We start from the raw sequence: 17,700 nt of genomic DNA on the forward strand, positions 1-17,700 counted from the left end.
GATCCTCCTCTGGCTGTCTGAAAGTGTTTAACCTAGCTGAAAGCTGAGTGCATTATATCATAAAGAATTTCTGCCAAGGGTTCCAATAGATCTAGGTTGTTTATTTTTTTAAACCTTTAGGAATATGTTATTTTTTAAAATCTATTTAAAAAGCTTTACTTTTTCCTGGCTAGTGGGAAATTATTGTTTCTAAGGTGTGAACCAAAAGATTGAGTATTCCTGTGTTTGCTAATAAAACACTTCTACAAAAAACTTTTTTTTTTTCAGACAGTAGAGGGATTTTTTTTTTCTTTTATTAAAACAGTGATAGTAAATTTCAAATTAAAGCCAATAAGAGTGAAAATGTTAGGCAAAGTGTATTCCATCTGACATATCTCTTTTTTGTTTTCTAGCTTCAGTATAGAACCAAATTATGATTTTCTTTATATCTATGATGGGCCAGACAGTAATAGTCCACTGATTGGGAGCTTTCAAGATAGCAAACTGCCAGAGAGGATAGAGAGCAGTTCAAATACCATGCATCTGGCTTTTCGGAGTGATGGATCTGTTAGTTTTACTGGATTCCATCTGGAATACAAAGGTAAATAAAGTTATTTTTCTCTATATTTACAAATTTCAATGCATGAGTGCAAATTTTGGTTTAATGTCTCATAATTTTCTGCCTGGTAATGTTTTTGTTTTGCCTGAGAATATGATAATGTGAATATTTTATTCATACAAGTACAATGTTATAAGATTGCTAACTTAAAGTTTCTAGTATGACTTAATTTACCTGTAATGTGTATGATTCCTTTCAGTGTTTGAAGCAGGCTTACAAGAAGGCTGGGCAGGCACTTTTCATTAGGGCATGTAGTGATAAGACAAGGGGGAATGGCCTTAGGCTGAAGGAGGGCAGATTTAGATCAGCTATTAAGAAGAAATTCTTTATTGTGAGGGTGGTGAGGCACTGGAACAAGGTGCCCAGAGAGATTGTGGACTCCCAGTCCCTGGAGGTTTTAAAATCCAGGATGGATGCAGCTCTGAGCAACCTGGTCTAGTGGAAGCTCTGAGCAACCTGGTCTTCCTTGCTCATGGCAGGAGCATTTGGAGCTAGATGATCTTTAAGGACCCTTGCAACGTAAATCATTCTATGAGTCTGTGATTCTATGAAACAATAGTAGACAGCAGTTTACAGGTTTCAAAAACACTGTTGCAGTGGCATAACTTAACAGCACGTATATATATATATATTTTATCCAAAATTTAATTTATCATTTTTTACTTTACATAGAAGGATAGAAGGTTATATTGATTTTGGTGCATTTAAGGTCCTGTCAGATGCTAGAATCTAGGAGTCTGATATTGAAAATAAAGCACTATTTTGGCCAGACCTTTATATGATAGACCACAGTAGAGCTGTCCACAGGTTTGAGATCTGCCTGAGGTCATAGCACAGTAAACAAGAAAATGTTGACTTTCTGTTATTTTTATTATTATTATTACATTTTATTTAAAGTATTAAACCATTCTTATTTTGATCTACAAATTTCTCAATTTAACCTTTCCAGTTCTCTCCCCACACCACTGTGGATCCCACTGAATGAGCAGTTGCATGGTCCTTAGTTGCTGAATGGGCTAAACCTCAACAGTTCTTTTTGGCAGGTTGACTGCAGGTCTGACCAGAGTGTGTTTAAGCAAATTTGTTTTAATCATCCATTGTGTTAATTCAATAGTCACTGGTCACAATGTTGAATTATTTGGAGTCAGAGTTGTTGTGCTTGTTCTGAGAATTGGGTTATGTACTACTTTCTCTATATGTTCTTTTGTTACCTCTGGGGCCTGTATTAAGGATATAATTTTGATGGATTGTGTAACACTGTCTCGAGATATGATAAAATAATTCCTGTTTGTGAGACTAATCTTGTATTTTTGCTCAGTATGGTTGTCATATATGTATTTTTAGGGAAAGTGAAAACCTCTTGAAAACTATTAACAATCACAACCTTTATCTTTTCTCATCAGAGACCCAGTCTTGGGGCAGATGAGGAGAAACACTTGCCCCATTCCTTCACCTTTTCTTTCACTTTAACCTTTTCATTCTCCTCCAGGCTAATTTGAACAGCTCTTGAGACTTTTGAAAATCCTTGAGATGTTCAAACCAGTGTATTCATATTGCTATATCTCCTGCATGTGTTTCAGATTTTGCTTGAGGTTAAACAATTATTTAGGGATACTGCCCAGAGATCTGCCCTGGAGCTGGATCGTTACAAGTTACAGAATGCATGGGAAAGGGTACCAAGGACAGCGTCCACCTCCAATGTTTTGGTAGTTCAGCCCTGAGCAAGTGCAGAATGCTCAAAAACTACTAAAATATTTGAGGAAAGTATCTCGTCATACTAGCAATTCCAGAGAGACATAAATCATTGCAATGTACTGGGACCTGGCCCAGGTCTACCAAGCCCTATTCAACATAATTGACTGTTCTCAAGTGGAAGAGGCCTCTGGATCTGACAACAAATCAACAGGAGCTCTGGCTAGTCCAGCTGCTGTGATACGCCTTGCAACTGAACCGGAGGAACAACCCGTGCTGGTATCGGTCACCCCTACACACAAACAGAAATGTTGCAAACATCAGCTTGTTTGGTAAGGAAAGAAACTCCTCCTAAGAAGGAAAAGGAGGAGGAAGTGGATGAAGAGGGCTACTCCAAAGGGCCATCACAAGAGGAGGAGGAAGAGGAAGAACTCATAAACAAGCCATTGACCATGCAATCAGCAAACAGACACCTTGGCTGTGCCAATGCTGGGTGAACATGGTCAGTAATCTGGAATTAGAGGAAAAAGTCCAGCACCTAGGATCCCTTTTCTAGGGAAGGGGCCATTGTAAAAATGATTGAAAATGGGGCACAAACCCTTGGCCTCAGAAGGTGATTCCTTCCAGGCATGAGGAAAAGGTATCCCTTCTAAGGTGATGTTATAATCTGTTCAGGCAAATGGACCCCCATGAGGAGATGTATCCAGTACCTGAAGGAATTAGCTATGCTGCAGGGGATTTATGATGACCTTGATACTGAGCAGTTATCCAAAGATCCAGAAGTCCTGTGTAAATGATCCACATGATGTAAGTTTTTACAGAGCACATCAAATGTCACCTCATTGGCAGTGAAGACCTGGGAAGACAGGGAGGAACAATCAGTGGATAGACTGGACATGGACAGAACACAAGAAAGTGAGATAGAATATCAGCCTCAATCCTAGAGACGTGGGAATGTGAGTTTCAAGGAAAATATCACAAAAGGGTGTTTTTCCAGGAAAATGGTCATTCCAGTTTCCAGCAGGATAGGGGAAATGATAAGAGTTTAGGTGAGAAAACTCATGGATTGAGAGAAAGGCAGTTTAATATAGAAAGCAAGAGCCATGCTTACATGCAGACCAAAATAAGGACTTCATTCCCATGGGCAGGCAGATGTTCAGCCATCTCCAGTAAAGCAGGGCTCTATCACATGTAATGATGACTAGGGAAGGCAAATGCCTAACTTCAAACGTCCCTCCCTTCCTTCTTCTTCCCCAGAATTTATATCCTGGTCATGGCATCATATGATATGCATGGCATACCATATGGTAGGATCCAGCTTTGGTCATTTGGCATCAGCTGTCCCAACTGGGTTTGCTCCAACTATCTAAAGAGGGAGTGTTGCAAGGGCAGTGTTGAAAAGGCAGAGCCAAAGTCTTCTCACGTGCTCATAGTGATTTGCTGAGAGCTACTGAACAGACAAATTGGCATAAAAGAAATTTCAATTGCATATTAAGAAAAAAAATTAATCACTCTGATAGTCAAACACTGGAAGTGCTTGTCCTTAGATGATGTCATCAAAATCCTTCAAAATCATAACTGGACTGTACAAAGGCCTAAGTAGCCTTATCAAATTGGCCTGATATGCATGGGAGTTGTACTACATCTCTTTCAACCAAAATTTTTCTGATTTGATGAACATAAATTTTTCATACAAATTGTAACTGATGCAGTTGTGCCCGATATGCACACTAATCCTATTTAAAGTGACAGTGTACTCAAATTATACTTCATTACTGGACTCTATTTTTCAGATCCAAATCTCAGACTGACCCATGTCCCAGGTCTGATCTTTAACCACGTAGTTGAGTTTTATTCCCATTCTCTCTCCCTCTCTTCATTTCTATGGTATAATGGAGGAAAAGCTTATTAATTCTATTAAGTATTCTGGAGAATAATTACTGAATGCTTGCTATAGTTTGGTATGTCTGTAATATTCTCTCTAAGAAATTAATTATGGCTTTATTCTCTTTGAAACTTAGGGATGGAGTGGTAAGTCAACACATTTTGGACAAAGCACTTGCTTCTCTTGGCTTTCAATACTGTTTTCCACGCACTGAGATACTAATTTTCAGGAGGATTTTGGCATCATTGCACTATGTTATTCAACAGAGACTTCCTTGTTGCACATGAGATTGAAACAGCATGTGTCACTGTTTTCAGACTGTCTTTCAGAGCCTTACTTGATCAAGTGGTGTGACAATGTTATCAGAGAAGAAAATGCTGGTTTCTTTGAAGCTTGTTGCAAAATTTTATTATATACAGAAGGAATTGGCACATGGTATGAACAGCCAAGAATTTAATGCTACTGTAACCCAAATCTGAACAGCCCAATGAAGAAAATTATTTCCTGCCTACTTATTACAGAAAATAATTTTTAAAATGTTCCTACTGAAAAAAAAAATCTTTGTAATAGTACAGCATTTTCTCTGATGTTCTGCTAAATTTGTCACTGTCCTTAGATGTTTTTAACTTAATGATACTTATATTGTTAGGAGAAAAGGGAAAGGGCTACAGGGATAATCAATGTCTTGTGTTCCTCAGTTGGAGCAAAATTATGTCAGCACTGAAGAACTTTCCCTCTTGCCTCCTGGGAGCACTTATAAATTTGCTGAAAGTCTTCTTACTTGGTCTTTTTTTCACTGGTTCTCAGCCCAATCTGTAGAATTCTTTTGCCTCATTTGATTTGTTCTTCCTGCATTGTAGCATTTTCTACTAACTTTCCCTACAAATTAATTTAGTAGTTCCTTCAGATTTGCAGAAGTATTTCTAAGGTACTTAGTATTTCAGGCTTTATTTTTCAGAATTGGTATTAAGAAACTGTATTTCTATAGTGACATTGTTACTGTTTAGTCAGCAATTTCAGGAGCCTGTCACAACTATAATTTTGTGGAAAAGAAAATTACAGGGCTGTATTTTTTCCCTAGAGGTAATTTGTGCTGTGACAGATCATTCTTTTCTAAACTTTTGATTTATGCACCAGACATAATATATTATTTTTTCTCTATTTATTTTTTTCATCTAGTACTAATACCTGCTTTATCTTTGTACCTTCTAGAGTACCTTTGAAACATTTTGAATTATTTTTGTCATAAACTCAAGAATTATGATCTCACAATAGCAATTACGAATCAATACAGTTATATCAATATTGGTTCAATAACAGGAAAAAATGTCATTGTAATAATTTCTAAAGGATTAGTTATAATCCTAAATGGATTTATCCTTTTTTTTTTTTTTTCCCCTTAAGTTTGATAATTTAGACTTGAAAGAGTTTGAAATTTGCCCTAAGACCTGCCAGATTTCTCAAATGAATGTGTGGAAGGCTTACTCAATAATTATTAATATCTGTGTGATATCTTACAGACTTTCTAGTAAATTGCATCTTTTGACTTTTCATTGTCCATCCAAATTTTTGAACAAGTGTTAAATAAGTTTAAGACTACACAGTACTACTATTTATATAAATCACTGTGAATACCTAATCCCATTCTTAATTATTAAAGATGTATTGTAATTATTTATTTGTTACTCTTGTTTTTCATATCAGAACCATTCTCTGTAGATTATATATGCAAATCATAATAAACTTCTAAACACATTAGTAGATCTTGACATTCTTTTGAAAGATGTGAAATTGAAAATTCAAAAGAATTATTCTGTGTTTCCTTCTTCAACTGTTACCACAGTGTATTTATTTATCTTCTCTCAGAAATGCTACAACATAAAAGTGGCCTTAAGGGATGTACTTAGTTCATTAACTTGGCTCTAGTAGTGACCAATAGTTTATGTGTGGCCAAACTATGTAAAAGTCAAATAAATCATAATTGTTCCTGCTTATCTATAATTTCTCAGAAACTTCATTTTAGGTACTGACAGGATCAGATAAAGTGTTTTTTTTTAATATAAAACTCTTAAAAAGCTTTCCAGGAAATTCAAAGCTCATTTAATCTTTTGGCAACCATACCTACCTGTAGCAGAAAGTTCCACAGTGCAAATATGCCTGGTAATAAACATTTTTTTTGAATGTATTTGAAAGCTGGCGCTGGTAATGTAGAAAATGAAGAAGTGTTCCCTACTGATTTTCTCCAAAACACTCTTAAATGGTAAAGAAAGTCTGAAATTTCCATCTTCTGCTTGGTAAACTATATTACTGTATACTCCATCCTACACAACATAAAATAATCTGCTTTACTCCAGTTTCTACATAATACATTTACTCTTCTTTCCTTAAAAAGAAATTATATTTTTTCCTAAATGTTTTACTTTTCTCACCTTCTGCGTAATAATGCTGTTAATTAGAAGTGTTGAGTATTTATTTTTTGTTTAGTGTGTTACTGGACATTGGTATTCACATCATAGAAGTAAAAGGGAAGCAAATATAAAAGCCTATGCATATGTTAGAATTTATTTCAAAAATTAGAAACAAATAGCTATAAATGATAAAAAAAATGAGATAAATTTAGAGAATATTTTTAAATTTTTTTCATCCACTGAGGGATAAATATGTATATGAAAATATATACCATCATATCATATACATATAGAAACTCATCTGAGGTTTATTAATTTTGAAGACATTCTAGTTTGCATACTTCTTATTTTGCAACAAATTGTTCATGTTGGTTTCCTCCATTTACCAGTTTTCACACCATAGATTTTAAAACTAGGATATGTTTTATCTACTGGAAAAATGTCTGTATATCTAACTTAACATAACTACATAACTTTATCATTGATCAGAATGGATTCTGAAAAAAAAAATTGAGCACTATAGAAATTATCTTAAAAAAGGACAGAAGACATAGTTTCTTTCATTATACAGTAATTTGTACAGTTGTTAAAATGAAGTAGAGAAGACATTTGATGGAAAGTATTCTTAAAAAAAAAAAAGTTTCTACAGGGTACTCAAAGAAGGACTCAAGAAAACTCCAGGAAATATTTAGATTTTTTTTTAATTTATAGTTATTATTGATTCATTTTGGATTATATTTAGAATTATATTTGCGCTTGTTCTCTCTGCAGCAAAACTTCGTGAGTCTTGTTTTGATCCTGGAAATATAATGAATGGAACCAGACTTGGAATGGATTATAAACTGGGCTCCACTGTTACCTATTACTGCGATGCAGGATACGTTCTTCAGGGATACTCCACACTAACATGCATCATGGGAGATGATGGAAGACCTGGGTGGAACAGAGCCCTGCCCAGCTGCCATGGTAAGAGCAGTTTTTAATTTATTTTAGTTGCCATTATCATTACTCTTGCTTTGTAATAGGGAAGAAACGAGTGAAAAATTTGAGGTGATTTTTCATAAACTTTTTCAGAAAAAAATCCTTCCCAATGATATATGTAATAAAATACATATGTGACAACTCAGGAAACTATTGATTCCAGTTTTTATTAATGTTGGATAAATAGTGTTATTATTTTGAATAGAGCTTAGCAGTAATGTCATTCTCCATATCAACATGTGTTCTTAAATTAAATTACAGCAGAGTATAGAGATATATACCATTTATATGTATTTAAATACAACAGTAAGTATACTTTGGATATCATAATATCAGTTTGTTTCTTTTTGTTATTACTGGCTTTGAAAACATGCAGATGAAATATTTTGTATATACCACATTACAAGATTTAAATTCTTGGGTGTGTGGTCTGTGGAAAAGTTAAGCCTTGAAATGCAGGATATATCTAGTTACTCAAACTTTTACAGGTACGAAGTCTGCTCATTTCAAGATTCTTCTGACTTTAGTTGTATGGCCGTTGACAATCTCAAGCATCTGTGTTTTCATATTTTAGCCCTAAGAAAAGATTAAAGTTTTATTTTACTGATGTCTTAACGGGAAGTGAGAGCCACTTACAATTTTAACTTTGTGAAAAATCACATATTCTGTAAGATTGAGCACAAAACCTCTCCCAGGTATGCAGATATTAATATGAGAAAACTAGCATTTGCTTAAAATCCACTTATTAAGTTGCTTTCCCTTCCTTTTCACAGTTTGAAGACAAATTACCTGTTAAATCCATTTCCAATTTGAACAAGCATATATTTTAAATAAAATATTAATTTTCTTTGTTTTGTACTAAAATTTCTCTTGCAAAGTGGATGGTAGTGTACCAGCAAAACCAACAAAAAAAATTCTCAAATCTAAAGAATATCGTAATATTATAATCATTTGAAGAAGTTCAATATTTTCATTATCTACCAAAACCATCATAGCATTGCGTTCCAGAACTCAGTGGCATCAAATTGGGAGATGGCCCTTGCAAATATTTGGAAGTGTGCTCAAACTTCAAAAATCTCTGCATTAGAAGTCAAATATTTTTCCTCATTTTAAAATGACGAACGAAGGTTGTTTTTTAGAGAGGAGATGGTGAGGAAGGTTGTTGCATACAATAGGGGAAAGATTCTCTTGTTTTGGAAGGTCTTTTTGATAGGTGATGAAAGTTAAAAAATTTATTGATACAATAATTGTGTCTACTAGGGTCACTTATAATCTGCTTAACAATCTTCCAGTGCTGTCTGTTGTAACTTTCAGTGAAGGAAGGGTATTTAACTTGGAAGTACAGTCATTGTAATAAATGGAGAAGAATAAATTTTATTGTAAAAGAAGTAATGGATGTCTGTCACTGATTCCAACTGGACTATCCTCTTTCCTGGATGAACAAGGCCTTATTTCAAACATGACAAACCCCATACTTCTTTAGAATATGATGACACAGAATAGATGTTTTCACTTGTTTTTGTTTGATTGCTTTTTCCTCCAGTTAAGAGTCAGTGTAGTTTTGTAGTTATGTTGCTGTGATATGTTATATTTTGGCCACGTTATCAATGCTTTCCACTTTTGTGTGATTTATCTCAAGAAAAATTGAATTTTTATAGAGATATAAGAAAGATTATATCAGTTAATTAGCTTTCAGTTACAGAGCTGGCAGAAACAATTTGAGAGCTGAATTTAGCTCCTGAAAACCAGTCTCACCTACACAATAAAATTTGCATAGTAGAAATCTGATTCCTCCATTCTTCAGTTTGTATTTTTGCAGCTGCTTTGAAACTGATAGAGTTACAATGAAATATGGTATAAAATACCACCTCAGTGGATATGGGGGTTTTATTAGTTAGTTAATTAGTTACAAGAAAAAAATGAACAGATGCTAAGATTATCTAGGCTAATGGGCTAAGGTATTTGGTATTTCACTATGGATGTTAAGGGATGTGATGAACATATGGGGATGCATTATTAGTATGTCAGAGACAATGATTGATATTTTCTTTCAGCTTCAGCAACTATAGGCAATTTTAAATTTTTGGTAGAAAACAATCGTTTACAGAATAGCAAAAAGCCATGTAATGGGAAATCATAGTCATAATTGAATGTGAAAGTCTTGTTCCTACCAGAATAAATAATTTATTGATCATTAAAACATTTTACTACATTTCATTACAGTTGAATCCTTGGAAATATTTGAATCCAGGCTTCAAAAAACTCCATCTGTAAGATATATCTAACAATATCTAATATTTTCTTACCTGCCTATGAGAATATGCCTATGTTTATGATTTGTTCACTTTTTTATTTGGTAGCAAAACCAGTTCAGGGTATTTCCCTTTCTTTTGATCTGATGGCTATTTGAGGCAGCTCAGATTGGGTTTATATCTGAAAATTTTAGGATAGAAAACAGATATGCACAGAATAGCACAATTTTACTGCTTATTGTTTTGTAATACAGGAAATGCTGACAAAGTTTTCATAAATCATTCAACATTGTTTACTTAATCAGAGGCTTTATAGCTCATATTTTTATGCACTTTTTACATACTGACCATATGAAGAGCTGTTACTTAAATCAATTTCAAAATTTGAATGAGGAATGAGTTGGGCAACTGTACAAGCCAGAATATTCCTACAGTTAATGAAGCTGAATGTTACTGTTAATGAGATTGTCTGTATCTCTGTTTTATAGTTCTAAAGTAATGTTCAGTTACACCACTTAAGGAGCATACTTTATTTAAAATTGTCATTTGTTGACTATTTACAAAGCATTTCTCACTTTCTTTTTGCCCAGAACATCATGTTTGTTTTGCTGAATCACATAAACAATGACCCGAGTACTTAGAAATAGAATTGAAATCAGTTAGGATTTTGCTTTGAATACAAAATTGCTCTTTAAATTCTGAATACTCTTAAAGGTTAATTCTAATAGCCAAACTTGAAAAATTGATTGAATCTGTTTTGAAAAAGTATTAAGGATTTTATTTTATTGTTATTGAACTGTCTTCTGAATTTTTGTTCTCAAGCTTCCACTTCCAATTTTTTTAAAATTTATGTACATTTCTTTACCATTACAAGTTTCCTTCCATATAGTCAGTGGAGAGAGACAGGCTTCTTAAAAGGTCATCAAGGGGGATTCAAAGAGCTAGTTAAGAAGATATATTTTTCCATTTGCATCTGGATTGCATGAACAGGATTTAATCTGCTTGCATGCTCAGCAGAATATGACTTAGAACAGCAATGCGGGAAATACTAGACCTAGTGAAATATCTGAATATACTGTGTGGAAGCAGTACTGTTTGCACTAAAAGCACACAACAAACTCTGTTTTGGAGGGATGTATGTGTTAAAACTTAGCAGCTAGATTTCTGAGTAAAGTAAAGAAGCAGGCATCTAAGTCTGAGTGTACCTTGACCTATAAACCTCACACTACTGACCCTTTTCTGTATGAGTGCACTCACTATTCCTCATCCATGCAAAGGTGACCATTGTACACTAAGAACTATCAAGTCAAAAAGCCAAAATGAGAAAATCTAGCTTCCACATAGTGGAATTTGCAGTAACTAGTTGTCAGTATGTACTTCTCAGAGATGGTGGTCTCATTCTAGTGAAAATGTGTGACTGATTCTTTACTGTAAAATACACAAATGGTTTTGTAAATAGGAAATTAAACTAATATCTTTCTTTATGGCTACACAGACAGCTGGTAGTTTGCTGGAAACCCCACAGATTTTTTTTTAAATGTGATGAAGTTTAAAGCTCAGCTTTCCTTACAGATGTTCTCTTATTATCAGAAAAAGTTTCAAAATTTTACTGGAATTAACTATGAGTGTTAGGAATTCTGGAAAGATCAGAAAAGAAAAATAAATACAGACATATGCTTATATTCACAGCAAGAACTACTCTGTCTGACCTTTTGCATATACATTTGGAATTCATATTATGGCTTTACAAAGTCTATTGAATAATAAATGTTGTGTGTAATTATTCCAGACTTTCATTTAAGAAGTTATAATATCATTATTAGTAAGTAAATTATTTGAAATGAAGTAAGTTGTTAATTACAATGATTTAATTAAAATCAACTGCCAGAGAATCCTAATTCCCAATGAATTTAAAAGATTAGTTAAGTGCAGTGCATCATAAAACTAGTCACTTCCTCTTCTGTTGAACTAAATCTGCAAGCAAATTTTGGAAGCAGAGTTTAATGAAGGAAATATTTAAAGAAGGAGAAATATTTTAAGCTATATAAAATTGGGTTTTTTCAACTTTAAATTTTTACTTTCTTTGCTATAAAAGAAATGATTTGAAATAAAGCATATCTATTCAAGCCATAATTTTAAATGTTTGCTTGTATGCAACTGTTAGTTTGAAACACATCATGAACTAGCAGGCAAAATGTAACAGCAACTTTAATATTTTTTGATAGTGTGTTAATTATAAAATATGTAAATTAATTGACAGAGTTTCCAATTTGTTTGGCAACAAAAGTATACAGAAAGTACCAATGAAAATACAGAATAAATTTCTGATCTTTTTTCTGCTTTAGAATATTAAAAATTGATGCTTCTTTGTGCTTTGAATATGTAAATTTTCTAGTAGAAGATTGAAAAAAAACATTACCTTAAAAAAATATATTTCATAATGTATTTTTGGCGCAGAGAAAAACTGTTTTTAGCAGTAGTTTACATAAATATATGCTTGTTCCTGTATTTAGTGTTAGAACCATAGGCACATATTTTTCTTTGAAGATTTTTTCAAACAGACAAGGTGACTTCAGGGTATTTTGTTCTTAGAAGGAGAAATATATCTCTACCATTTAGTCACACAGAGAAGCAAATATTTGTTTTCCAAAGTCTGCAAGACACTGAATTTAGACAGGATTATGCAGTATCAGTTAATAATCATGGTAAATTAATTAATTAATAACTGGAATGAAAGAAACTGATCAAGTCATCTGAACTGGCTATAGCTGACATGCATAAATTAATTAATTAATAATTGGAATGAAAGAAACTGATCAAGTCATCTGCACTGGCTATAGCTGACATGCATAAATTAATTAATTAATAACTGGAATGAAAGAAACTGATCAAGTCATCTGCACTGGCTATAGCTGACATGCATATTTCTAACCTAAACTGAGGCAGCAGTTAGAATATCCTCTTGTCTAATAGGACCTCAGTAATGCACTGGAAGATTTATTATGTTGAATATGCTGGTGGTTGCATCCATAAGACTCATATTTCATTGTTTACACAAGTTTTGTCATCTCCACTTTGCCTGTCACAGTGGAGACTGGGGGATGGATGGTTCTGGGCAACAGAAGAAACCTGCAATTAAGAGACTGCATTGTTTTAAAATTGAATTCTATTTTATTTTCCTTCTTGACTGGGCTACATAAAGCATATTGCCAACATACTATAGGAATGTAGGCAAGGACATTGTCCAGCAAAAAGAGCATAGCTCCCTCATCTAGATCTCATGTCTCTTGACATTTAGCTCAGGAGCTGCTTGTGTAAGAGCTTTTTTTTCCCCTGACATTACACTCTTATGAAGGAAAAGTGTCTTTCACAACAAAACTTTACTCTTAGTTTGGAGGCTTTTGCTGGAATCTTTTCATGATATATTTCTCTTTTACACCATAAAGAGTAGTTGTCTTTTAAGAAGTTAATATAAAGCATCACAGCACCATGCAATATACAATTGTGTATTCCATCTATTGCACAAAGTTTTGTTGCTATAAATTTTAAAGGTTATGCTTTCTTCCCTGTTGTACTGCACATTTTATATGTTTTTAATATTTTGTTAATTCATTACTGACTTAGATGGTAGTTTAAACCTTTAGTTAGGTGACGTGTTAGGAAATTCACTGCTTTAATCTGTGGCTGAATTTTTAAAAAAACAATATTTTGAGACGTTAAGCTATATTTATATTTGCAATTGAGAGCAAATATAAGTAATAGAAGATCAGAGAACATTAATTTCAGTGATATTTTAATTCTTTTCAGTTCAAATGCTGGTGATTCAGTTAACATCTTCTATTTCAGTATAAGATAAAAGTATGGAATGAATAGAGAAAGAGCTGGCCTAAAGCAGAGCGGTTTTCCTCAATGGGAGTAAATGTGACAATAATATGCTCAAAATGTATCTGAAGTGTCTATAATGCATTCAAATTAGACACCCTGGGAGGAAAGAAGGAAGAAAATTATTTTTTTTACTTTGTATGAGGAATAATATCAAACTAGGGAAGGTTGTAGAAAGAAGAAAACAGCAAAAAGGTATTTACTGTTGACCTGAAATCAGGTAAAAACACTATCTTAGGGTATTGCCAATAAGAATCCAAATTTAAATGGATCACCAAAAGAGGTGGTGAAACAACACAGTCAAGGGATCTAATAGATATTAGGATATTTATTTCAGGAAAGCAAAATCCTGTTTAAAAGTAGGTAGTAGAAAGTGTGGTGAACAGGGTTTTGAGGAAAAAAACCCAACTAATTTAAGCAGTAATACAGTTCTGCAACGATTAAAAAATCAGAAACTTACTAAAGAGTCAGCAACAGGTCAAAGCCAAAAATGTATTCAAAGGCAATGTTATTGAAGGGAAGAAAAAAAAAGAAATTTTATATATATTATGTTATATTTCTTATATTACCCTACTGAGGTAACAGGAAAGCAAATGCATTGGAACCATTCCTTTGGCTTGAAGGAGCCAAGTCAAAATAAGGAAAATCAATAAACAGAAGCTAGCAAGTTGCTAGGATAAGGCAGTCTTTTCTGTGTAGTTCTGAAAGAGACAGATATAAAGCGTTTGAAGTACAAATATTGACCTTGAGGTTAAGTTAGTCTTTCTGTCAAAGCTGTGGGAGGTGATGAACTTGTCAGAAATCTTCCTTGATGAGCAGCTGGCCAATTTCCACAGTTAAAAAATTGATAGAGATTAGTTAAAAAAAAAAAATAGAACTAGGAGATACATTGTTCAACGAGCTGAAGAATGAAGAAAAATCAATATAACTTTTGAAGAGGAATGTGGATCTTTTTGGGTTGTCTTAGAGCTCAGCAAGCATATGGGTGAAATTAAAAAAAGTTGTTACCATGTAATTGAACTTATAAAGATGTTTGGCAGTGTTCCATGAAAAAATATTATCTTTTAAGGGAAAGTAATTTAATGCATTAAGATAATATTTGATTACAAGGTAAGAATTGAAAGTTGTTGATGTGATGTCCAGTTTTAAGTCATTTAGAAAAAATCAATAAAGGAAGGCTACCACAAAGATCTCGTGCATGTTTTTCCTATGATTTGTGCAATATTTGTATTGTTCCAATAAAAATTCACATAAAATTGAGATGACAAAGTTCACATTATCACAAAATTATATAGTATAATCAAACCTAAAGTCAAATGCAGAGAGTAAGAGGTACAACAATTTAGCTTCTGTTAAGTGCAGATAAAATGCTTATGTAAGAAATAACCCTAAGTATGGGGATGTGATGATAGTTAGATTTTGGTTGTGAAGTATCACAATATCACAGAGTGGGTAAGGTTGGAGGGGACCACCGTGGGTCACCTAGTCCAACCTTCCTGCTTAGGCGGGTTCATCTCAGAGCACATGGCACAGAACTGTCTAGAGGGTTCTTGAATATCTCCAATAAACAAGACTGCAAGCTCTCTGGGCAGTGACCTAAAAGTCAGAAGTTCTTACTCATGTTCAGGTGGAGCTTCCTGTGCATCAGTTTCTGCCCATTTTGTCTCGTCTTGTTCCTTGGCCCCACCAAGAAGAGCCTGAATCTATCCTGTGTCGCCCTCCCTTCAGGTACTGATAGACATTGATATGGTCCCCTCTCAGTCATCTCTTCTCAAGGCTGAAGAAGCCCAGTTCCCTCAGCCTGTCCTTGCAAGAGAGATGCTCCAGTCCAAGATAAATTACCTTGAAATTATTATTACTCATCTTTTGCAGATTAGAAAAATTCTATCAGAATTATATTTAAGGATTTTTTTTTTCCTCACAGAGCATCCTAGCCCATAAGATATACTGATGAGGCAGTGTTAACAAAAAATAAGCAAATATAACATGAAAGTCATATTTACTTCTTGCTGGCAGATATAGGAGTCTATTTCTCAGCACTCATGGTTCAAGGAAAAATAGAAATGGTTCAAAGAAAAATAGAATAGTCCGTATTACAACAAAATGAAAAATCTTAAATTTTTGAGAAATGTAATTAAAAATCTTTCCAATACTGAGAAATTGATCTGTACATTATGCCCTCTTCAACTTGGTGATTTGAAATGTAGCAAATAAGATTCTCTAAGTTGCTGATCCCTAGAGATCACACTGACAGATGTGAAAGTTTCCCAGACACAAAATATTTATATTTCTTTGTCTTCTGCATGTTTTAAATGTCAATTCTGTATTACTTAATTTTGTATTTTCAATTGGTATATGTGCTCATAGCTGTTCATTGACCACTTATTTTGACTATTATTCTGGTTTTTAGTTCTTTCTGATCCTACTTTTCCTTCCTGTGTTTCAGGAGTCCCTGTTCCTAACTTTCTCGATTAGTTTTATTGACTTGCAATCTGAATGTGTCTTTAATTATGGATTATGTATTGTTTAAGTTTTTTTTTCTTTTTAATTTTCTTTAGTTCATTTTGCTTTAGTGAGTTTGAAAAGTGGAAATTTCTGTCTTTTTGAAGTTAATTTAAAAGTCTGTGTGGCAAGCCTAAACAGCAGTGATGGAAAAGAAAGCTGAGATTGAGAGGATTACAATGACCTCAGTGAATTTATCATTAGCTGTCAGATCTAAAATTTAAAATTACAATCATTAACTGTTCCTGCAGTTTCCTTTTAAACTGCTGATGCACGCACACTCAAAATATTTAAAATCACTTGGAAACAAAGTGATCATCATTTGGAAACCTAAAGTGCCATTCTAGTATTGTAATATTATTTGCAGATGATTCAAGAAAAAGCTGATTCTTTGTTCTAGCTGTGATTCACTGCTAGTGCTTAAAAACTCATTTGGGTAAAAGAACATTTTAAAGACATGCAACTAGGCAGTGTACAGGAACATAAAGGGGGTTTGAATGGGCAATATACTCATTACAGAATCGCAGAATCACTAGGTTGGAAGAGACATTCAAGGTCATCGAGTCCAACCCATGCCCTAACACCTCAGCTAAACCCTGGAATCAAGTGCCACATCCAGTCTTTTTTTAAACACATCCAGGGATGGTGACTCCACCACCTCCCTGGGCAATGCATTCCAATACTTTTTCACCCTTTCTGTAAAAAACTTTTTCCCAATATCCAACCTATATTACACTTAGTGCAGCTTAAGACTCTGTCCTCTGATTCTGTCAGTTGTTAGCTGGAGAAAGAGACCAACCCCCACCTGACCACAACCACCTTTCAGGAAGTTGTAGACAGTGATAAGGTCGCCTCTGAGTCTCCTCTTCTCCAGGCTAAACAGCCCCAGCTCCCTCAGTCCTTCCTCACAGGGTTTGTGTTCCCAGCCCCTCTCCAGCCTCGTTGCCTCCTCTGGACGCGCTCAAGTGTCCCAAGGTCCTTCCCAAACTGAGGGGCCAGAGCTGGACACAGCACTCAGGGTGTGACCTCACCAGTGCTGAGTACAGGAGAAGAATGACCCCCCTGGGCCTGCTGGCCACACTGTTCCTGATACAGGCCAGGGTACCATTAGCCTTCTTGGCCACCAGGGCTCACTGCTGGCTCATGTCCAGTTGGCTGCTGACCAGCACCCATCTGGGCACTGTCTGGCCACACTGTGCCCAGCCTATAACACTGCAGGGGGTTATTGTGGCCAAAATTCAGGACTCAGCACTTGAATTTATTAAACTTCATCTTATTGGACTCTGCCCATCCATCCAACCATTCCAGGTCTCTCTGCAGAGCCCTCCTACCTTCAAACAGATTGACACATGCTTCTGGTTTAGTCTCATCTGCAAACTTACTAATGAAAGACTCAATCTCCTCATCCATGTCATCAATAAAGATATTGAACAGATCTGGCCCCAGAACAGACCCCTGAGGGACACCACTGGTGACTGGCTGCCAGCTGCATGCAGCACC

At 34.6% G+C, this 17,700-nt stretch overlaps 1 protein-coding gene across 3 annotated transcripts in view; it reads left to right on the forward strand.

Annotated features, from left to right (window-relative positions):
• CSMD3 (CUB and Sushi multiple domains 3) overlaps positions 1-17,700 on the forward strand; it is a gene marked incomplete at both ends in the record, with an annotated part of 576,542 nt that overhangs the window by 414,862 nt on the left and 143,980 nt on the right. For all 3 annotated transcript variants that reach the window (XM_084217912.1, XM_084217913.1, XM_084217914.1), the window contains 2 exons: positions 393-580; positions 7,355-7,549. In XM_084217912.1, coding sequence (XP_084074038.1) covers positions 393-580; positions 7,355-7,549 — 383 coding nt within the window. The remainder of the gene's footprint in view (positions 1-392; positions 581-7,354; positions 7,550-17,700) is intronic.

The sequence above is a fragment of the Fringilla coelebs genome (assembly GCF_963513975.1).
Source record: "Fringilla coelebs genome assembly, chromosome: 1".
NCBI lineage: Eukaryota > Metazoa > Chordata > Aves > Passeriformes > Fringillidae > Fringilla > Fringilla coelebs.